Here is a 25,099-nt window from a genome sequence, read left to right on the forward strand (position 1 = left end):
CAGACCTTCCCAATATGCACACAAAATTTCATAAAAATCGGTGAAGCCGTTTCGGAGGAGTTTGGTAACAAACACCGTGACACGAGAATTTTATATATAAGAATCATAAGAAATCCCGCGTTAATTGTGCGATTGTTGCACTGAAGTAGTTTAAAGGTCACTAGTTCGAATCTTGACTGTATATATGTATTATATGAACGTATTTATATGATTCTCGTCCAAATTAGTAAGTAATAGAAGCTCTACCGATCTGAAGGCTCACGTTCACCACGGACGTACGAAGCACTGCTGGTAAACACGGCGAACAAGCAGTTTGGAGTAGCAGCCTCTCAATGATGGACAAGAGAATATTTATACCGAACGCGAGAATCAGTAGAGGAGGCGCTCACGGACGCTGTACCAGGAGTTCACCAAACAAGTGTCATCGCAATATTCACCGACGACAGTTTTTTTTTGATGGGTGAAAATGGAATAGTAACCCCGCCCGCGCTAACGGGATACGCCGGCGGAGCACCAGCGAAGGGTGATAGGTGAGAATGAAAACAGGCCAGTTAGCCCATTATGATGAATTCATCAGGAATTAATCATGATAGTTTCTAGAAACCGCGAGGAAGTCGACCTGGTTGGGTATATTGCTAGCAATGGAATTCTCAGTCTCCATTACTAACAATCCCTTTCCCCCCGCTGACGACAGTTAACCCCAAAATTGATGAAACAAAATTTATGATTACCCACCAATATTGGATAAGGATCGAACATTAATTATGTCACTGTTGGCGTAGCTATTTTTTTTTTATTTTTGGGAGAAAATTCTTAAATTTTTGGATTATTAAATTTGGATATAATTATGGACTGTATGTGCAATTATTCGTACCTATAGTTTTGAGAGTGTTCTGTCAGTAGAACTTAAGATTATCCCAAAAAGTTATGGGTTCGATTCCATAGCAGTAATAGCCGTGTGGTCCCAGCATAATGGGCCACTCCTTACCAGAGGGAGACTTTGTACAAAAGTCGATTACTTGGGTATCTCTGTCCCATTCGTATTTTTACAGGCGTGAATTTACAGGGTACAGAGGAATAACATCTGAGTCCTCAGGAATGGCAACGCATAGGAGGTATCATGGGCGTAACAGTATACTCTGTTATGTCCATGGTACTGCTCATGTCTATAGGCGAAGGTTACCACTTTCCATCAGGTGGGCCGTCAGTTGTTTGCTTGCTTGTTTTCCCGTGTCAGTGTGGTAAGAGGTGTCGTAAGGTGCGACAAGTGGAATTTATCAGTCGAGGGATGACCAGTAGTATTTCTCTTAAAATATCACCAAAGTCTAATTTCGGTTGCCAACGCGCCTGCCAAATGTGACAACTACTGGCTAAACCCCTTCAAGATCCCTCTCGGGAGGGTTCTGTGTTCAGCAGTGGACAGTTAACGGGTGATATGTTGATGATGCTGATAGCTATAATACATCTGAGGTCTCATAATAATTCTACCAAGAAAAATTACGTTGTTTTATTGCAAAGCTAAATTCTCAAATTTATTAAGTTTCAAGAGCATAGCAAATAATATTATAGAATTAAAAGTATTTAATTTGCATAAAATTAAAATTTTATGATAATTATGTATTTAATCCCTTCGTTGGGAATAATTTTCAGAGTTTGCGGTCACGACTAGATCGTACGAAGAAAATTAATTAGGGTGGGATATGTTTACACGTGTACCATAGACTCGGATAGGAAGGTTTGCGTGCGGGAAGAATTATAATGAAGGAACGTGGTAAACAATTATAATTGATGAAGTTGCCCGTGAAAGAAGATGGGGGAAATGTGTTAAAGATAATTTATGATGTCATTAAAAAAAACTTGAATTAAATCTCGCTAGAGTTAGGTACGAGAATTTGAGTGTAAATAACATCCCTAAATTAGGGAAAGAATCGTCGAAATTGTTTCAGAACCGATAAAAGTATTTTGTAGTCTATAAAAAACATACCATATTTGACTTTTTTTTTTATTAAACTGGTTTTTTATTTATATTCAGAATAGAATTGGACATACTTTTAAATACACGTTTGGAACTTAAAAACGCGATATAAAAATTGTTAGGTATATAACTGCAAGTAAGCAAAAAGACTTTACCAGAGAGAGATTTTGTACAAAAGTCGTTTGCTTGGACACCTCTGTCCCATTTGTGTTTTAACCGTGACGCAGTCGTGTTTCGGTTTGAAGTGTGAGATATGGTAGTGAATTTACAGGGTACAGAGGTATAATGAATATCATGGGCGAAACAGTATACACTGTTATGTCCACGATACTGTTCATTCCACAGGCAACGTTTACCACTTTCCATCAGGTGGGCCGTCAGCGTGTTATTAGTATTTTTGAATGCAAATTTGCGGTTAGGCTCGATTAGGTACTCTTAACTATTATTTTAGTCAAATGTATTATTGGCTAAAGCATACGGTCTGTATGGTATAGAATATGGTAGGTCACGGTGATGGCAAGAAAACGAAGACTCTTACAATTGGATTTTATTTTACGTTTTTAATATCGTTAATTACAGATAATAAATAGACGTGTGGTGTCGATCGTATCTAGGTGCAGACTGGGCGTGGCGTCCGTTGCGCCGATTATAAGTTTAAAAACGACCGCACGCAGAGACAATGACATAGACAAACTATTTTATTAATAATTGAGTTTTGAGGCACAGAACGCGTCGCTTACACGGTCAAAAGTACTTTTGACTGATTTTGCTAGTCAATAATATATTTGACTGATTAAGAGTTTAGACTGCAACATATCCAATTCACAGAAGGAAAGTCAACATCGCCAAGTAATTGAAAACAAACTAGACCATTTGAATTACCTTGCCAAGTTAAATTGCTCTTGTCAACATTGACATTGTCCGACCACACTCACGTTGTCATATGAACACTTGGCCAGTACGCCATTAAGTTACCAGTTACACAAACAACCTTTCAGTTCGCCGAGTTTCATGGGAAATTCGATTCTGCTGCTCTATACTATAAAGTTCTCTGTTAAATAAATGAATGTTGTATAACTTTAACAGAGTGGATCATCTGTGTGGGGAACGTTTAATCGATAGAGATAAGACAGGCGGATAATAAAAGAACGTATTGTGTTACAGGGTGCAGGGATGAAGTCGATACCCAAGTATATACTTGTAACAATGCCCCATGGAAATCTCGATTCCGCGTTTTATTTTTTAACTATTCGGAATGGTAAAAAGCTTACGTCCCATGTAGTTCCGTCATGGAATAAGCCACTGCGGTGGAAAGAGATTATTATTAATGGGGAAAACTGTCTCATTGCTAGCAATACATCCTATCAGGTCGACCTCCACGCGTTTCCCCATGGAAATCATCGTGGTTAATTCTAATGGAATTTGTCACGATGGGCTCACTGACCTGCTTTCGTTGTCACCTATCATTCCTTTCTGGTGTCGTGCCAGTGTATACCGATAGCGCAGGCGGTTTTACCATTTCATTATCACCCTTTAAAATAAAAGAAAAAATAGGCCATTCTTTTATTTTTCTTTTAATTGTTGTAAGAGGCAATATAAGGAACTTAATGGTAGAGAGATACTCGTAGGTAGCAGCGTCCCTCTTAATATATATATATATATAATCTGAGTAGAAGCAATAAATTCCATTCATTCCGAATAACTAAAAAATAAAACACGGAATCGAGATTTCCATGGGGCATGGTTACAAGTGGAAGAAGCGAAAGAGGTTTGTTTGAATCGAAGCATTTGGCGTTCCATTGTTTCTGCCTACCCTAATGGAAGACAGGCGTGACAGATATGTATGTAGTGTTACAAGTATATATATATCGACTTATAATATATATAATGTTGGTATGTCTTGATAAATAAATATGTAAATAAACGCTCATAATCGCTGTGTACATAGCAAAAGCGGTATAGAAACTCTTTACACTAGAGAGCCATACTTTCAAAAGACAGTTGTTAAGTGCATGAGCTCTAACGATCACTTACTAGCAGCTGAACCGCGAGTTCATTTGTTTTTGCCTTTTTTTCGTAAAAAAATTAGGTGCGATAGGTGTTAGCCAATTTTCATTAATCTTAAACGCGGTGAAATATATTACGAGAAGTCTCAAGTCGGGTTACTGTGGAAAATTCGTGATGACGCATAAGTAGATGTTTTTTTTTAATGGATGATAATGGTAAATAGTAACCTCGCCTGTGCTATCAGTATACGCTAGCGGGGCACCAGTGAGGTAATGATAAGTGAAGAAGTAGCCCATCGTGACAAATTCACCAATGGATCAGTCACGATATTTTCCAGGGGTAACCGCGAGGAGGTCGACCTGATAGGGTATATTGCTAGTAATAGGGTTGCTAATCCCTATTATTAATAATCCTTTCTTCACCTGCATAAGTAGAAATGTCATTATATTTTAAAATCCAAATATTAATACGTGAAGCAAAAACTTTGTACCCTTTTTTAGGAAAATTGCGCGGACGGAGGAGTATCAAATTTCGCACACTTATAGTTTATATAGTAGAATGCAAATGCTATTTTTTCTTTAAATTATGCATAAAAAATAGATTAAATCAATAAATAAATAAGTATTTGACACACGCATTCATATACCTATATACTCCTTAGGCGATGGTTACCATTACGTTACATTTTTTTTTATTTATTTATTTTTTTTATTTTTTATTTTTTTTATTTTTTTTACATTGACATTATAAATAATTTAATTAATATATAGGATGATAATTAATATGTTCTAATGGTGAATATGAGTTAGTTTGTGACTGTTGATTGACATGTTTTATTTTATTTTCAATTTTATTGACAATTTTAATGTATGACTGTAAAATAATTAATGTTTTGTAATTAATCGTATTGTATGCCCGATGTATGGGTAGGCTGTTTTCCTTTGAGACGTTAATAACATCTTACGAAAAATTGTAACATACAGCTCACAATAAATTTATTCTATTCTATTCTATTCTATACCACTTTCCATCAGGTGGGCCGTCAGCTTGTTTGCCATTCTAAGTTGTATAAAAAAAACGTTTGTAGTCAAATTGAGAATAGATATTGTTCGTCTGTTAATATTATTTGTCTATAGTCTTACTGAATGTGAAATATAACCATAATAAATTCATTTATTACAATATATGTTATGGTCGAATTTCGACTACTGGGCGACCAGTAATAGTAATCTACTAAATTGTCAATTATAAGGAGAAAAGTAGACTAAGTTGATAGTTGTAGAAGTTGGTTTGGTCATTTGGAGAGGATGGATGAAAGACGAATTACGAAAGAGATTTATCGAGTAAGAATGAATGAAGATGTCGGTAGGGACCGCCCTAGACGGACGTATGTTGACCAAATAGGCGACGTGCTGAAGAAAGGCCAAATTAAAAGTACCCGTAACCGGCGAGCGTGTACGAAAAGATTGATGAATGTGGAAGAAGCGAAAGAGGTTTGTTTGAATCGAAGCATTTGGCGTTCCATTGTTTCTGCCTACACTAATGGGAGACAGTATTAAAAGTATAGACTAAATTTATTTACATATATAAAAATGTCTAATAAGATTTTATTTCACAGTATAACTTTAATGGGGACCAAATTTGTATGGAATTTATGAAAAAGAATTTTAATTAAATATTGTGGTCCACAAAAAAAACAGACTTCAATTTTCACAAAACCGTAACTAGTTCGATTTAAAAATTAAAATACTCAACTAATTTTAAAAAAAGTTCTATAGAATCAATCTGTAAGTGTACATCCTTTAAATCGATTTTTTTTGTACGTGTGTACGTTGTGTAATTATAATAAAACTGAAGAAAAAGTAAATAATACTAATGGGGATTAGCATCCCCACCGCCGCGAATATACTCCCTCAAGTCAAGTTGACCTCCTCACGGCTCCCCCTATAATGTCTCATACTTTTTTTTTTTATACAACGTAGAATGGCAAACAAGCTGACTGCCCACCTGATGGAAAGTGGTAACCGTCGCCTACAGACATGAGCAGTACCATGGACATAAGAGAGAATACTGTTTCGTCCATGATACTCTCCATACGTTGCCGTTCCTGATGACTTCGATGTTATTCCTCTGTACCCTGGAAATTCACGCCATATCCCACCTTTCAAACCGAAGCACGTCACGAAACGTGAAGCAGTTGTATTTGCACAGCCGTGCAAACACAACTACTTCACGATGGAAACACGAATGGGACAGAGGTACCCAAGCAATCGACTTTTGTACAAAGTCTCCCTCTGGAAATACTTTAGATGAAATTATCACGATGGGCTAACTGACCTGTCGTTTCATTCTCACCTATCATTCCTTACTGGTACTCCGTTAGCGTATATTGTTAGAGCAGGCAAGATTAATATTCCTTTATTACCCATTAAAAAAAATTACAATCAAATTACTTATGGAACCAGTGAACCTATCTACTTATTTCAGATAAAATTAGGCACGTATTACAGTTTCATGTAACCTTTCCCTGTGCACGGGAGACGTCAACCCTTCTCAGAAATTAGGATATCTTCGGCTTAACCAACCCTTGAACGCTGAACAGTTTCTGATTTTAAATTAGCGCCGCTTTTTGGCGAATGCTCTTTTTTTTTATAGATTATGAATATTTAAATGAAATAAACGAGGCCCTTTGATGACTATTAATCTGCTAATTGGAAAATCATATTTAATAGATTTCAATTTATAAAGCACTCTTCTAATAAATCTTAAATTCTTACCAATAAAATGTAATTTAGAATTTCACTGTTACTTAAATTGTCATGAAATTTATTAATTTATTTATTTACACATACACTGAACAAACTTTTCACTCAAATAATATCATTTATTAGATACACTGTCTTTTTAAGAAATATATAATATATATATATATATATATATATATATATATATATATATATATATATATATATATATATATATATATATATATATATATAAATTATACATATTACATACGACATAATAACATAAAAATTAAGATTACACAATTATATATAATAACATTATTATTTTATTTTGAAATTACATAAAAAAAATAAAAAATAAAAAAAAGGAAAGTAGCAGTGTTTGTGCGAAGCACTTCGCTCAGCTTATGTCGCAGTTTCAAATATGGCATATATTAATGTGAAAAAATGTAAAAAAATAATAATAAAATTTAATACCGATTCTTACACTAGTCTGAGCCTATCCTGTAAGAAATAGGATTTGTTTGTTTTACGTATATAAACTTACATATATATATATATATATATATATATATATATATATATATATATATATATATATATATATATATATATATATATATATATATATATATATTCAATTAAACAATTCAAGCTTTTATTTATCACCAAATAAGTTGTATCCAATACACACTTTAGTATGTAGTGTAACTATTATTAAATTTATTATAATATTGATGTTTTTGTACATTATATGTAAAATTTATTAATTCACTCTTGCGCCACCTATCCACTTCTATCTGTTCTCCTTTAACCAAAAGTTGTCTGTAAGAGATTGCCCTAGTGATAATACCGCCTTTTGTACCTTTATATGTATATTTTGATCTGTACTTCATGCTACTGTATTTCAGTTAAATTGTTTATATGTCATTGTTTATTTTTATGTTTTTGGTGCAATAAAGAGAGAAGACTTTGCACAAAAGTCGTTTGCTTGGGTGCCTCTGTCCCATTCGTGTTTCAACCGTAAAGCAGCTGTGTTTGCATGGCTGTGTTTCGGTTTGAAGGGTGGGATATGGCGTGAATTTACAGAGTATAGAGGAATAACACCCGAGTCCTCAGGAATGGCAACGCATGGGAGGTATCATGGGCGAAACAGTATACTCTGTTATGTCCATGGTACTGTTCATGTTTATAGGCGACGGTTACCACTTTCCATCAGGTGGGCCGTCAGTTTGTTTGCCATTCTACGTTGTATAAAAAAAGAGAGAAAAATAAATAAATAAATTTAACTTATAATGGCTGTACTGTGGTTGTAAACTATAATTGGCAATAAACATATCTATTATTATTACATATTTATTTATTTTCACGCCGATGCCCTGACAGAGTGGGCAGAGACAACAGTTTTGTGGATATCGCTACAGTAAACGATGAAGCAATAATTTTTGTGTTGGTCTCAATATTAATTATTCGAAGATAAAATTGGATTAAAAATATTGGAGTCGTAAAGTCGCATTCTACTGTAATTACTTCCCGTGCTTTGTTGTGAAATGATATTCGACTTTCCAAAGACTTTGGCGTAGATATCACGAAAATCCTTTGAAAGTTCTGCAGCTTTGACAGACAATGTAAGGTTTCATTAACTTAATCCATCATTGAGAATTCACTTTGGAGTGTGCCTAATAATATATACTTACCTAATCTTATAATACCCTATTATCAATGTGAAAATATGTAAAGAATTTTTTATATATGTTGTAATTATTTTTATACTTTATTGTACATGCTAATAATACATAAAAAAATATGACAGAGGTAAGCGAATGGACGAAGGCGAGCTTAACTTTAAAAGAGTTCTCTTTTAGCAAACCTTAAGTGGAAAATAACATCAATGTCAGCAGGTGGAGCGGTGTATAATATTGGGACAATATTGTGATTGTTTACACCAGAGGAAAACTGTACAAAAGTTGTTTGGGTACCTCTGTCCCATTCGTTTTTCTACCGTGAAGCAGTTGTGTTTTCATGGCTGTTTCAGTTTGAAGGATGTGATATGGCAGTGAATTTACAGGGTACAGAGGAATAACAACTGACTCCTCAGGAATGACAACGCGTGGGGGGTATCATGGGCGAAACTGTATAATCTGTTATGTTCATGGTACTGCTCATGTCTATAGGTGACGGTTACCACTTTCCATTAGATGGGCGGTCAGCTTGCTTGCCATTCTAAGTTGCAAAAAGAAAAAGTCAATTTTCAAACAAAAGAGTTTAGGACAAATTTAAGTTTATAAATGACTTATTACATAAAATTATCACGTTTTTTCTCTTTTCCATTATCAATCTCACAATATCAATCTTATCTAATATTACATTATCATTTACATAATAAAAAATTTAAATAGTAAAGTGAAATGTTATTTATGCACGCTATTAACATATTTAAGGTACTTTTAAGGGCAAAGTAACGGGAATAGCTAATAAATAAATTGTTATAATTTATATAGTAATACAAATTGTTTATAATTACTCCTCTCCATCCAAAGGTTGCCTGGAAGAGATCGCTCTTAGCGATAAGGTCGCCCATTGTTTTCTCATTGTGATTATTTCTTGTAATTGTTTATATTTATAATAAGTTTACTATTGTAATCTTTTGGAGGAAACAATAAAGGGTATCTATCTATCTATCTATAATATTACATTATTTATTTTCATCAGTGTCGGCAACACGCACGTGACACCCCTAGTGTTGCAGGCGTCCATAGGCTACAGTGACCGTTTACCATCAGACGGGCTGTATGCTCGTTTGCTACCTTTGTGGTAAAAAAAAAATACAAAAGCAAAAGTTTTTAAATATTTTCAGATGTGTGTTATTTCTTTGACAGCAAACTCGGTGATTTAAACAAATTGAACTCTATTACGATTCGAGTAAATGGGTCTTTTTGACCACGCGGGGAAATTAATAGTTGTGAGTAAGCGCATAGATTTAGGATTCCACTAAATCTATGGGTTAGCGTGATCGAAGACATTGGTATTCTCAAGAAAAATTGTTCGCAATAAAGTGCGGGTTAGATTCCGGCATTGGGGACTTTTACAAGCATAGATAATATATCGGTAGCCTAGTATAAATGTAGTCTATTCCAATAGATTTTTTATTATTTATTTATTTTTACACTTTATTGCACCATTTGTAAAATAGTAAATACAGTAAATTGTAATGGGAAGTGATATAGAAGGCGGCCTTATCGTTAAGCAATCTCTTCCAGACTACCTTTGGGTAAAGGACATCGAGAAAAAAAAGGCAAAGAGTAGGTAGCCCACTATTATGTATATATGTAAAAATTAAGACTGCCAGATCGAAGTCGAACACCTAATTTAAATTGCTATTAAGTATGTGTATATATATTTGTTTTTTTTTTTTTTTTGATGGGTGAAAATGGTATGGTAACCCCGCCTGCGCTAACGGGATACGCTGGCGGAGCACCAGTGAAGGGTGATAGATGAGAATGAAAACAGGCCAGTTAGCCCATCGTGAAGAATTTCATGAGAAATAACCACGATGGTTTCCAGGGGGAATTGCGTGGAGGTCGACCTGATAGGGTACATTGCGAGCAATGGAGTTATTAGATTACTAACAATCCCTTTTCCTCCCTTTTGTCTCGGTTAGTGAACATATGCTGGTCACGCGGACAGAGACGCGAGTAAAAGTTAGTATACAAAGTATCTTATGTTTTAAGTAATCCGTTTACCAAATTTCATTCAACTCCGTTTTATAATTTTTGAGTGAAAGAGAAACAAATAATCATCCATACATCCTCACCAAACTTTCGTCTTTTTTTTTTGATGGGTGAAAATTGTATGGTAACTCCGCCTGCGCTAACGGGAGACGCTGGCGGAGCACCAGTGAAGGGTGATAGATGACAATGAAAACAGGTCAGTTAGCCCATCATGATGAATTCATCAGGAATTAACCATGATAGTTTCCAGGGGGAACCGCGAGGAGGTCGACCTGGTTAGGTATATTGCTCAGTCTCCATTACTAACAATCCTTTTCCCCCCAAGCTTTCGTATTTGTGATAGCAGTAGTATTTGATATATTACATGAAAATATTTTCGTGCGTATGGACGTAACTATACCAAATTGCATGTCTAAGCGTCAAACGCTTTCTGGTATAAATGTATGTGACAGCCGAACGCGTAATAATAAATGGCTCGTGTCCATTCTATATTTACTGCACGTAACATATCACGTAAGTGATCCATTTTTAACCGATTTAAAAAAAGGAAGAATTTATATGAAGTCTCATTTTTTATGAAATTTAGAACGGCAACCGGAAAAGTGGTAACCGTTGCTTATAGGGGAGAAAGGGATTGTTAGCAATGAAATTTGACATCCCCATTGCTAGCAATATGTCCTATTAGGTCGACCTCCAGGTGGTTCTCCCTGGAAATCATTGTGAACAATTCTTGTTTGACTTCGTCACGATGGGCTAACTGGCGTGATTCATAGATGAGGATGAAGCAATCCTCATCTATTATCCTTCACTGGTGCCCCGCTGATGTATGAAAAAAATCCATTATCTCCCATTAAAAAAAACTGAGCAGTACCATGAACATAACAGAGTATACTGTTTCGCCCATGATACTTACCATAGGCGACGGTTACCACTTTCCAACAGATGGGCCGTCAGCATTTTCGCCATTCTAAATTGCATACAAAAAAATGCTAATTTTGTTAAATTGACGTCGGTTGTTTTGTTTAAAAGTCTTATCTTTATCTTTTTGGTTAATCAAAAAACCCCTAAAAATGCCACTCAAGTTTGTTTTTGTTTTAAAACTTTTCGCTTCAAATCAAAACAATTAATAACCGACTTGAAAAAAGATTTATATTCAATTGTATTTTTCTAATATATTACGTGGTGTTTTCGCGGAACGTGAAACAATTTTATTTTGATGTTTGATATGCGAACTATACTATAGAATAAAGATGAAAAATGTATTATTTTAAGAGAGTATTTTACTTGGGATACTGAAAATTTTTTCAAAAATATCGTATCGTATGAGCCATTAACTGACCGTTGCTGAACTGAACTGAACTGAACACAGGCCTCTTTTATAAGGGAGGTTTTTTTTTTAATGGGTGATAATGGATAACCCCACCCGCGCTATCGGTATACACCGGCGGGGCACCAGTGAAGGATGATAGGTAAGGATGTAGCAGGTCAGTTAGCCCATCGTGACGAATTCAATGAGAATTGTTCACGATGGTTTCCAGGGGGAACCACGTGGAGGTCGACCTAATAGGGCATATTGCTAGCAATGGGGCTATCAAACTCCATTGTTAACAATCCCCCCTTATCAGGGAGGTTAGTCAGTAGTTGTCACGCTTAACAGTCGAGTTAGCCAACGCAGTCAGGCTTTAGTAACGTTTTAAGAGGAACGTTGCTGTCCATCCCTCGCCTCTCTTAGTCGATTCTTATGACATCCACGGGAAAGAAAGGGTTGGATTATTCTATGCCGGGACCACATGGCAAGTTTGTATTACCTAACTTCAACTTAATGATAATGTAATTTTTACAAAACACGATTTCGATTTCAGCTGCAACAAATATATTCTGCTTAGCAAATTAAAAAATACGCCAAAAAATTAAATATTAAAAAAATAATTAATATAAGGTTAACCATAACTTGGTTGTTAAAATTATTGCAAAAATGTTCTCTAAATAAAATTAGTAACAAATCGAAATACGCAAAAAAATTACCGCCATTTTGTCCCGGCATTAAATAAAATATGATCAGTTAAAATACACAAAAATTGTCGAGTTTTTCAGATTAATATTTCACGGTTCATGTTTGTAGGCGACGGTTACCACTTTCCATGTCCAGGTAGTGTATTATGATTTTTTTATGGATGATAATGGAATGGTAGCCCCGCCTGCGCTATCGGTATACACTGACGGGACACCAGTGAGAGATGATAGGTGAGAATGAAGCAGGTCAGTTAGCTCATCGTAATAAATACACCTAGGTCAGGACGATGGTTTCCAGAGAGGACCACGTGAAGGTTTTTTTTTATACACCTTAGAATGGCAAACAAGCTGACGGTCCACCTGATGGAAAGTGGTAACCGTCGCCTATAGACATGAGCAGTACCATGGACATAACAGAGTATACTGTTTCGCATATGATACCCCCCCATGCGTTGCCATTCCTGAAGACTCGGGTGTTATTCCTCTGTACCCTGTAAATTCACCGCCATTTCCCACCCTTTAAACAGGGGGAAAAGGGATTGTTAGTAATGGAGACTGAGAATCCCATTGCTAGCAATATATCCAACCAGGTCGACCTCCTCGCGGTTCCCCCTGGAAACTATCATGGTTAATTCCTGATGGATTCATCATGATGGGCTAACTGGCCTGTTTTCATTCTCATCTATCACCCATATCCCACCCTTCAAACCGAAACACAGCCATGCAAACACAACTGCTTTACAGTAGAAACACGAATGGGACAGAGGTACCCAAGCAATCGACTTTTGTACAAAGTCTCCCTCTTTAAAATCTTTATGTGATTTGAGGTGTGAGTGACACTAGTTTTCTTTTTAATATTTAGTTTTTTTCGCGTATTTTTAACGTAATTTGCATTTGCAAGTAAAATGTATTTGTTCCTGCTGAAATCGAAATCATGTTTTGAAAAATATAAGATCATTAAGTTGACTAATATTTATTTAAGTAATACAAATTAACTTGCCGTGTGGTCCCGACATAGAATAGTCCACCCCTTCCTTTCCCGTGGGTGTCGTAAGACCCGACTAAGGAAACTTAACGGTCGAGAGATGAGCAGCAGCGTTCCTCTTAATACATCACTCTAGTCTAATTGCGGTTGCGAATCCGCTTGCCAAGCGTGGCAACTACTGCAAAACTTCTCATAAACCATGCTGTGTGTACACCTGTCTGGGTTTCAATCTAGTTCATAGTATTGTCTTTCTATAAATTTTTACAATGTTATTTATTTATTCATTAGTACATATATATGTACATGGCGGACTTAATGCTAAAAGCATTCTCTCCCAATCAACCATAGGCAAGTGTCAGAATACTCGAATGCGGTACTACTAATTATTGATATACATACATACTAAAATTACATATATAAACGAGTAAATATATATGAATAACAAATATACTTACACATATATGATATATACTATATTATACACGAATTTGAGAAAAATATAAAGCACTTACTTTATATTATTCTGCTATACTATATAGCTACTACTTATAGATTGTAACCTGTTTTGTAACCTTTTAAATAAATAAAAAAAAAAAAAATAGTGAAGGCCTATTAGCAATGGACAGTAGATAGCTGATTTGACGGATACAAACTAGCACGTGTTCTGCGAGCTAAAAATAATAAAATGGAGCCTGTTACTCGATAACAAATCAATAAATCTCCAAAGATTGTATCTGACAGCTATCTTTGTTTCCCTCAACATTTCCTACATAATCTTTATCCATTATCTCTACTTTATTAGGCTCATGTTTTTGTTCGATCGGCTATTACAGGCATTAATCGGTTATTTTTCCAGATTGTATTGTTACAAATGCATAGCAGCGAGTGTGTGGGTTCAGGTGGCTCAAAACCATTCTTTATGGCAGTCTATGGGGGAGACCTATGTTTAGCAGTGGAAGGAGAATGGCTGAGATGACGACAATGATGATGATCCTTACAAAGCTTTACTATCTTGTGAGGGAGTAAGAATACACTGTCTCCCAGGGCCGGCCTTAATACACGAGTACCTGGTGCCTCTGGACAAGTTTTTGACAGCCCTTTCTTTTTTTATGCAACTTAAAAAGGCAAACAAGCTGACGGCCCACCTGATGGAAAGTGGTGACTGTCGCCTATAGGCATGAGCAGTACCATGGACATAACAGAGTATACTGTTTTGCCCATGATACCCTCAATGCGTTACCATTCCTGAGGACTTAGGTGTTATTCCTCTGTACCTTGTAAATTCACTGTCACATCCCACCCTTCAAATCAAAAAACACTCTGATGACGAAAAAGTTATCATCAATTTCAATGTCGCCCCTACTGGGTTCATCAGCTACGATGTAAATCGTTCTTGGCTTCTAATGAAAAAAAAGTTATCAAAAATTTCCATGTTTTTTTTTCAATGGGATAAAAAAGAAATGGTAACCATGGCTGCGCTATTAGTATGTACTGATGGAGCACCAGTCAGGAATGATACGTGAGAATGGAAGCAGGTCGCTAGGAATTAGCCATGACTTTTTCCAGAGGGACTGTGTGGTGTTCGACCTGATTGGGCTAGCAGTATGCTAGTAATGGGATTATTAATTCCTATTACTAATAATCTTTCTTTCTATATATATTCTAAATAATTTTGTGTCGTTTTTAATTTTTAATTTAACTTTATAATGTTATTTCTCCTATATTGTATTGTACTCATATTAGCTGTTATCTATCCACTGCCAAACATAGCCTCCTCTGTAAGGTTTTGCCAGTAGTTGTCACACTTGATAGGCGGATTGGCAACCGCAGTTAGGGGGCATCCATTAATTACGTGAGCTCAGAATAGGGAGGGAGGGGTCTAATGAATTCTCACCAAATCTCATTTAAACCGAGGGGGGGGGGGTAATCAAAAATCTCACGTCAACTTAAAAAAATATAAAATATTAAAGATATTACTAAAATATTAAAGATAAGTCAAGGCAAATCTCACTAAATCTCACCTAAGGGGGGGGGGGGAGGGGGCGAGGAGTCTAAACTGATCGAAAAAGAGCTTACGTAATTAATGGATGCCCCCTTAGAGATGTTTTAAGAGAAACGCTGCTGCCCATCCTCTCGCCTTCCCTTAGTCGTCTCTTACGACACCAACGGGAAAGGATGGGGCGGCATATTCTATGTCGATACATTTTTCTATTTCCCCTTTATACTGAGTAATAAGTATACATTATGACAACCCATTTCACGCACACATTACCAGAGGGAGACTTTGTACAAAAGTCGATTGCTTGGGTACCTCTGTCCCATTCGTGTTTCAACCGTGAAGCAGTTGTGTTTGCACGGTTTGAAGGGCGTGTTGATATGGTGTGAATTTACTGGGTACAGAGGAATAACATCTGACTCCTCAGGAATGGCAACGCATGGGGGGTATCATGGGCGAAACAGTATACTCTGTTATGTCCATGGTACTGCTCATGTCTGTCTTGTTTGCCATTCTAAGTTATTTAAAAAAAAAAACATAAAAAAAAAGTTGACTGTTTTTGACGAAACCTCTGTATGGAGATCTATTAAATCTATGATACGAATGTATGTACTATAAGAATTAATGATCTTTATATTTTATGAATGGCAATTTACAGGTGTGCTGTAGTCGTTAGCGCCGTGTTGACACAAATTTATAACTAGTATAATTCAAATTTTGTTTTAAAAAAAAAAAAAACAAAAGAAGAGTAACGTTTATTGTAGAAGTTTTTTGCTTTGTACTGAAATACATAAAGTTAAATTTATGTTGCATATGTTTTTTTAACACGGGCGTTTTTTAATTAGATATACTTATTGCGCCAAATAGCTATTGCATTTTTTTTTCCTCCTCTACCCAAAAGAGATTGCTTTAGCGAGGAAGACCGCCTTTTGTACTTCATATGTGTAATATATATATATATATGAATATAAAATATATTGTAAAATTTGTCTATTTCTATTGTAAACTTGAACATCGAATTTCGTGTGTTGAAAAGTGTTGTATTAGATTTACATAAATTAATATATATATATACATACCTACATATTTTTATTTATTATAACTATAAATAATACTTTATTGTACACAAAAATTACATTGTTATAATTTATATTAAATAAAGATGTACAACAGGCGAGCTTAACTCTGTAATAGTTCTCTTCGAGGAAACCTTGTTTTGCATAAACATATTGTTTTGTATTATTCTTTAAGTGCTTCTATCTGCTTATGGATATGGTGGCTTTAGTTGTTAGTTGTTAAGCATTTAATAATAGTTGTAAGCTATATATATTTCTCTGTACTTATTGTTATACATGTATTAATATATGCTGTGTTTGCCTATAAAAAATTGTTACACTTAGTTCTAAACTCCATAATTGTATATATATTTACATTATTTTGTGGAAACAATTGTTGGTAAACCTAAATAAATAAATAAATAAATAAATAAGTGGCCCACTAGAGAGTAAATAAATAAGTTTAAGTAATAAGTTTATTTGGACAAAAATAGCTTTAACTGCAGTATATTATTTATTATGTTTTTTGTAATGTATATATTATTTTTGTTTATAGACGTAGGTAATTACATTTTACAAGGTGAGTTGACAGTCACTTTGCATGTAACTAGAGCCAAGTTAATTTGAATTTCATTATTAACATCCGCCCTTTTTCTTTGAAACTTTGTGTACAGCCCACTGTGTTACGTAATTAGAAAATGTTCCACGGTTTATTAATAAAAAAATAATAATATTTGTTTATACAGATAAAACAGTATTTATTTTATTATTAGAAAATTATGCAAATTACAATTTATTACCTGATAAAAAAAAATTAATAATTAAATTGTAAATTTTAGTAAACAGACATCTAAAATGTATATATAGGTATTCTTTATTGCACGATAAAACTTTGTAAAAGTGACAAGCTTAATGCCATATGATATTCTCTATCAGCTAACCATTGGGTAAAAAGAGAAAGCGTATGAAGGGCAGATGTGGTGGGAAATATGTGACATAATTATAGTAACTTACTGAAATAATAATACATAATAATATATAAGAAATACATATATAATACATAAACATAATTCTTAACATATACATATATATTTCAAAACAACGATAAGCATTATGAGATATAGTAACTATTGAAACTTGTAACTAGAGCTAATTTTGTTTCAGATCTTTATAAAAACAAAATTAATAGCAATCCATCACAAATAATGTTTAAAGATATTAATTAATATACGAAATATTCATATTTACAAAAAATATATAAATAAAGAATAAAGGAAAAATATCCGTCGCAAAGCTAGACAAAGCGAGAGCTAAAATTAATTAAATCTCTTCTCTTAGCTTCTTAGCAGCCACTAGTGTTATTTACAAGCTTTTTTTTTGCAATTTAAAAATACATTCTACCTTTTAATTTCAATCTAGCTCGTCGCACTACTTACATACTCTATATATATATGAATCACCAGAGGGAAACTTTGTATAAAAGTCGTTTGCTTGGGTACCTCTGTCCCATTCGTATTTCAACCGTAAAGCAGTTGTGTTTGCATAGCTGTGTTTCGTTTTGAAGGGTGGGATATTTCGTGCATTTACAGGGTACAGAGAAATGACATCTGAGTCCTCAGGAATGGCAACGCATGGGGGGTATCATGGGCGAAACAGTATACTCTGTTATGTCCATGGTACTGCTCATGTCTATAGGCGACGGTTACCACTTTCCATCAGGTGAGCCGTCAGCTTGCTTGTCATTCTATGTTGTATAAAAAAAAAATGAAACTCGTATCAAAATCTGTAACATACTTTAAAAGAAATGTAAAAACAGATTTAGTTTTATATATGTATATATTTAGCGATGAAAACTTATATATTTTTAAAAATCTAAATAATCACCTGTTCACCGGGAGCTTACTGCGCATGTGTTGTTTTCTGGTGAGTTCACTTAGTACTGTTTTGGTATTCAAGCGGTGGGGACATTCTGACCCCTCTGTTACTCGATAGCCACGCGTTCGTCAATTCTAACGCAATACAAAAAGTAAATAAAAAAACTGTTTCATGTGTGAAACTCTATTTAAAATAATTTAGAAATACACTTATATTTAATAACTTATCACTATCGAATATAAAATATATTGTAAAATTTATCTATATCAATTGTAAACTTGAACATCGAATTTCGTGTGTTGTAAAGTGTTAGATTTACATATAATTTTAATTGCTATTGTGGTGGGATTAGATTGAGTTTTATTTGGCAAAATGTGGTGGATTCTTAGGCGTGCTAGGCTCACAGGAGCGTCCCTCTTCAGCCAAGCGTCGGGGACCAACAACAATAATAATACAAAGACAGGTTAGTGGTTATATATATAATATATACAAGAGGATAGATTTGTTTGTTTGTTTGTAATGGATAATTTTAAAAACTACGCAATGGACTTTATAAATTCTTTGACATATAGAAAGCTATATTATCAGCAAGTAATATAAGCTATATATTATTTTAATAAAATAAGATATGAAAATTACAAAAATGTATCCATTAAAGTTAATAATAAATCAGAGGGAGACTTTGTACAACCGTCGATTGCTTGGGTACCTCTGTCCCATTCGTGTTTCAACCGTGAAGCAGTTGTGTTTGCATGGCTGTGTTTCGGTACTATATACAGTATATACGGTACATACTATACTGTTTCGCCCATGGGGGGTATCATGGGCGAAACAGTATACTTTGTTATATCCATGGTACTGCTCATGTCTATAGGCGACGGTTACCACTTTCCATCAGGTGGGCCGTAAGCTTGTTTGCCATTCTAAGTTGTATAAAAAAATATATATAAAATACTAGTACAGAAAATAAGTAGGTATTTATTGTGAAATAGTTTTAATGATTGAATAATATGATAATAAATTAACTATTTCTAAAGTAAAAAAAGGTTGCCCTTCTCTCTTTTACTTGCTGTGCCCAACAGGGCCCATAATTAGGCTTGTTTTAATATCTACCAACCATATTATGGAATGCGATAAGAAATAAATAAATAAATAATTTATCTTTCTATCTATCTATCTATCCGTGCATACCCGAAAACGACCGACAGTTGTTTTATAAAGGTAAAACGCTAGAAAGTGGATGTTACGTATAGTTGCGTTTAGATTTGCGAAGTCTAAAATAAATTATTCAAGCATTTTGAAATAGCTTTTTTTATAACTCTACTGTCCAGTAAAAATGAAATCATAATAATAAAAAATTAAACAACGAAGGTAGCAAACATGCATACAGCCCGTCTGATGGTAAACTATTATATTACTAGCCTATGGAAGCCTGCAACACTAGGGTTTTTTTTAATGGATGATAATAGAATGGTAACCCCGCCGGCACTAACGATATACGCTGGCAGGACACCAGTGAGGGATGATAGGTGACGATGAAAGCAGGTCAGTTAGCCCATCGTGATGAATTGCACTAGAATTAACCACGATGGTTTCCAGGGGGAACCATGTGAGGTCGACCTGATAGGGTATATTGCTAGCAATGCGGCAGTTAGACCCCATTACTAACAATCCATTTTCCCCCGCAACACTAGGGGGAGACTTTGTACAAAAGTCGATTGCTTGGGTACCTCTGTCCCATTCGTGTTTCAACCGTGAAGCAATTGTGTTTGCATGGCTGTGTTTCGGTTTGAAGGGTGGGATATGGCGTGACTTTACTGGGTACAGAGGAGTAATACCTGAGTCCTCAGGAAAGGCAACGCATGAGGGATATCATGGGAGAAACAGTATACTCTGTTATGTCCATGGTATTGCTCATTGTCTATAGGCGACGGATACCACTTTCCATCAGGTGGGCTGTCAGCTTGTTTGCCATTCTAAGTTGTATAAAAAAAACACTAGGGGTGTGACGTGCGTGTTGCTGACCCTGATAAGAAATGTTAATAGATCCTTTTAGAATAACCTTTATATGATCTAATACGTGCGGGAAAAGCCGCGGGAAACATTTAGTGAAAACTATTAAGGTACTTGTACTATTACAACTGACTTTACATACAGTAAACATTTGAAGGAGATTACTATTGATCGCCTCGCTTTATGTGATTAAGTACTTTCTATGGGTGTTTACCTTTACCTTAATAAATAAGTTTCATATTTCTATATTTGTGTATTATTTGTTTGATGCCTTTGAGTGTTATTTTTTTATTTTTTTTTTATATAGCTACATTATAGAAAAATAGAGATTAGATAGATAGATATTCTTTGTCGTTTCCTCCAAAAGATTACAATAGTAAACTCATTATAGATACAAACAAATTACAAGAAATAATCAATACAAGAAAACAAATGAGCGACCTTATCACTAAAAGCGATTTCTTCCATGCAACCTTTGGATGGAGAGAATTAATTTTAAACAGTTTGAAATTAAATTAATTAATTAAATTAAATAATCGATTCTATAATTTAATTGGTCAAGTTTTAGATTATATAGACAGAATGTCTCCACAGAAATGGCCCGAAAAAAAAAGCGGGTCAACTTATTCATACGATTTTTATGTAAATTACAATATTGTAACCGAAAGTATCAAAAATTTGTCTATTAAAGCTAATCATCATATTATTATCATATCAGCCTTAACTGTCCACTGATGAACATAAGCCTGCCCCTTGGGGAGTTTTGCCAGTAGTTTCTACGCTTGGCAGGCGAATTGGCAACCGCAATTAGGCTTTGGTTAGGCTCTCCTTCGACCATTGGTGAACAATGCCATTTAATTAAAAGCGTTTTTTTTATACAACTGAAAATGGGAAATAAACTGAATCGAAAGAGATAATCGTCAACTATAAGTATAAATCACTCCATGGCTGTCACGGGAGAATCCCACTGTGACGACCATGGTACCCCTAATGCGTTTCCATTACTGAGAATTGTACCTCTTTACTTCACTCTCTGTAGTTTACAATAAAGTTTACATTTCTCTGTATTTCCTTTGATAATTTACGTCAAATGTTACCGTGAATATCTCGGAGTTAAAGGTGAGTGTAATGTATTCATGAAACTAATTTGTTGCTTGCCTTTTGTTTGTTTATCTTTGGTTATTTCTCTATTACACAATAATAATTTTATTTCTATTTTATTTATACTTTATTGTACACAAAAAATACATAGTTACCATCATCATCGTTTCAGCCATTATTCATCCACTGCTGAGCATAAGCCTCCCCCATAGACTGTCATAAAGAACGGTCCTGAGCCACCTGCATCCACTGACTCCCTGCAATGCATTTCAGGTCGTCACTCCATCTAATGAGGAATCGTCCTATACTGCGTTTGCCGTAACGCGTTCGCCACTCAAGAACCTTTCTCTCCATCGGTTATCGGTTCTTCGAGCTATGTGACCAGCCCATTAGCATTTCAGCTTACTTATCCTTCGGGAACCAGTGGAAGCAGGTGGTTCAGGACCAATACTTATGGCAGTCTATAGGGAAATGATGGAAATGATGATGATATCTTGGTCATCTACACACCGGTCCCCGAAACAAAGACAAAGCCATGGATAAAGACTAGTAGCGAGATAAATACGTAATAACTTTCTCTAAAAATAACAATACAATTGCAGCTTCATATTTATATGAAGAGATAGATGGGTAGGTTACGAATTGTTACGCTCGCCACTCTGTCGACTGTTATTTTTTAATTAAGTCGCCCCTCCAAACAAGATGGCAGTCCGTTTTGTGTATCATTTCGGTACATTTGGAATTTCATCAATTCCCTTCCCTTAATACAGTTTAACTCTACTGATGCATATTTTTATACAAAACAATATTATTTTATTAAGCAATTTCAAGACGAGGTTTGAAATTTGTCTGTATTTTCTGTGTGTATGTTACGCGATATCTCCGCCAATCTTGAGCCAGTTTCGAAAATTACTTTTAAGGCTTATTCTCATGTGCGTATTAATTTCACCATGATTGAAGTGGCTGGTATTTTTTAATATATTGTACTTTGTACAAAAGTCGATTGCTTGGGCACCTCTGTCCCATTCGTGTTTCAACCGTAAAGCAGTTGTATTTGCATGGCTGTGTTTCGGTTTGAAGGGTGGGATATGGCGTGAATTTGCTGGGTACAGAGGAATAACACATGAGTCCTCAGGAATGGCAACGCATGGGGGGTATCATGGGCGAAACAGTATACTCTTTTATGTCCATGGTACTGCTCATGTCTATAGGCGACGGTTACCACTTTCTATCAGGTGGGCCGTCAGCTTGTTTGCCATTCTAAGTAATAAATTGGTACTGAATATTGAATAAACTGTTCTATGACGTCAGCACTTATATATATATATATATATATATATATATATATATATATATATATATATATACATACATTACTTAGAATAATACAACAGGGATTGCCAACCGGTCAAATGCGACTAGTAAGTCCAGTCGATCGTGGCGAGGCAAACAATATAATATTTTGCTAATCTAATGGAAGATGCTCGGACATTGCGTCCGAGCTCGGACGCAATGATAGTTATAAATAGTTACGCATAAATAGTTACTAAGAACAATTTTCAATTTTATGTTTTCCCTCTTAATAAAATAAAAAAATACTCCAATACAACATAATTGTGTACTGAACTGTTGTTTCATTTGTGATTCCAAGAAGTATGTAATTGGTAGATCGTATTGGGTTTCGTTAGTAAACAGTAGATCTTGGGTCTAGTCAAGTCGTCCACCCCTGTAATACAATAAAATCCTTACACGCTAGAATCTAAATGATCGCGTACAGAGCAATTTTTTTTGTGCCACTGAGGTGGCAAACAAGCATACGGCCCACCTGATAGTAAGTGGTTACCGTAGCCTATGAACGCCTGCAATACCAGAGGTATTACGCGCGCGTTGCCGACCCCGAAGAAATCTCTTAACCCCCCTTTTGAAGAACCCCATGCTGTAGTCTCTTGGGAAAACCTCGGCAGAGAGCTCATTCCAAAACCTAAGTGTTAGTGGGAGGACACATCTCTGAAACCGCGCAGTACGCGACCATTGAGGCTGTGGAATGAGCTCCCTGCCGAGGTTTTCTCTAGAGACTACAGTATGGGATTCTTTAAAAATAATCTATTAAGGTTTCTTCAGGGTCGGCAACGTGCACGTAATACCCCTAGTGTTACAGGCGTCCATCGGCTACAGTGACCGTTTACCATCAGACGGGCTGTATGCTTGTTTGCTACCGGTGTGGTATAAAAAATATCTGTATTTAAATTTACAAGCTTTTTTTTAAATATTTTTATGATTCCAACATTGGATGGATGTTTGTGACTCTTTTACGCAAAAATTACTTAACGTATTTAAATGATTTTTGGTAGTGGGTCAAGTTATATCCCAATTTAACATGTAGGATACTTTATATACTGATTCACGCGAGTAATGCTACGGGATACAGCTAGTAAATACATAGCAGTCCTACCAGAGTAGCTGCTTTACCTGCGGGGTAAGCCCGCGGGCCTGTAACAACCATGTAGATGGTTATATCACTACAGTTTGTCTCCAAGGGGGAAAAATGTCTAAATACGTCGTAGAAATACAATATTCGCAGATGTAAAGACTCTGCTCGGGTTCTAGCCGGGAAAATGTAAGTTATTACTCGAACGAACATTTTCCGGAATCATTTTAATTTATGACATAAAATATTATTCTTTTACTACTATTTATTTGGTTACCTTTAAAGGTAATAAATTGAATTTAGTGTCACGTTTGAATTTGATGCGATTTTAATATTTTCCTTTGCATTCGACGGTCCATGTTGGCGCGGACGAATGACGTTGCAGGAAAAACTTATGTCCACCGTGAGGAGAATGCGTGTGAGTGACAACAGTAGCTTGAAAATGACATTCAAAGTTGCGTAAACAATTCTACTGAGATATCTTCTCAGGATGATGTTCGAAACATAAAAAGGACCCTCGTTAGTTGTTCTTCGGTTGGGATACCTCTCAGGCACATGCTTTACTGATGTTGTGTGTTGTATTATTTTTTTAATACAATTTTCAACCGATTTCAAAAAGAAAGAGGTTCAGTATTAAAATGTATTTTTTTTATGTTTGTTACGTCGTGGCTCCGTCTGTTATAAACCAATTTGAATTTTTTAAAGGTTGCGTACCTTGAAAGGAAAAAAACTAAACTCTTATCTAGAATTATCTCGTTGTCCGTCCGTCCGTTCGTCCTGTCAAGATACTTTCTTTAGGAACGCGTGGAGGTATCAAGTTGAAATTTATATCATATACTCAAGTATGCAATCTCTTAAAGTAGTGAAAAAATCAAGTTTCAAAATCGATGCAATCAAAAGATACAACAGTTTATGTTGTCGCATATTTTGATGTTCACAAAGGGAATAAAAACTTATAGGTTACGTCCCGTTGACCTAGAATCATGAAATTTGAAATTTGACAAGAAGTAATGTCACGTTACCGTATTCGTTTCATATATTTTTTTTATGAGCGATGTTGCTATTTTTTCATTCGACTTCCAACCGATTTCAATTCGGTGCTTTTTTTTATGTTACTTACCTTATAATTTTGTTAGTTAATTTTTTTTTTATCTAAAAGGATATACTTACAGA

The 25,099-nt window shown here is 35.2% G+C and overlaps 1 protein-coding gene across 1 annotated transcript in view; it reads left to right on the forward strand.

Moving 5' to 3' along the window:
• Window positions 1-18,477: 18,477 nt before the first annotated feature.
• LOC113518983 (uncharacterized) overlaps window positions 18,478-25,099 on the forward strand; it is a 234,065-nt gene continuing 227,443 nt past the window's right edge. Inside the window, exon 1 of the mRNA XM_052898484.1 lies at window positions 18,478-18,847. Coding sequence (XP_052754444.1) covers window positions 18,757-18,847 — 91 coding nt within the window. The 5' untranslated portion in view covers window positions 18,478-18,756. The remainder of the gene's footprint in view (window positions 18,848-25,099) is intronic.

Source organism: Galleria mellonella, unplaced genomic scaffold (assembly GCF_026898425.1).
Source record: "Galleria mellonella isolate WM207_F2 unplaced genomic scaffold, CSIRO_AGI_GalMel_v1 utg44, whole genome shotgun sequence".
Lineage (NCBI taxonomy): Eukaryota > Metazoa > Arthropoda > Insecta > Lepidoptera > Pyralidae > Galleria > Galleria mellonella.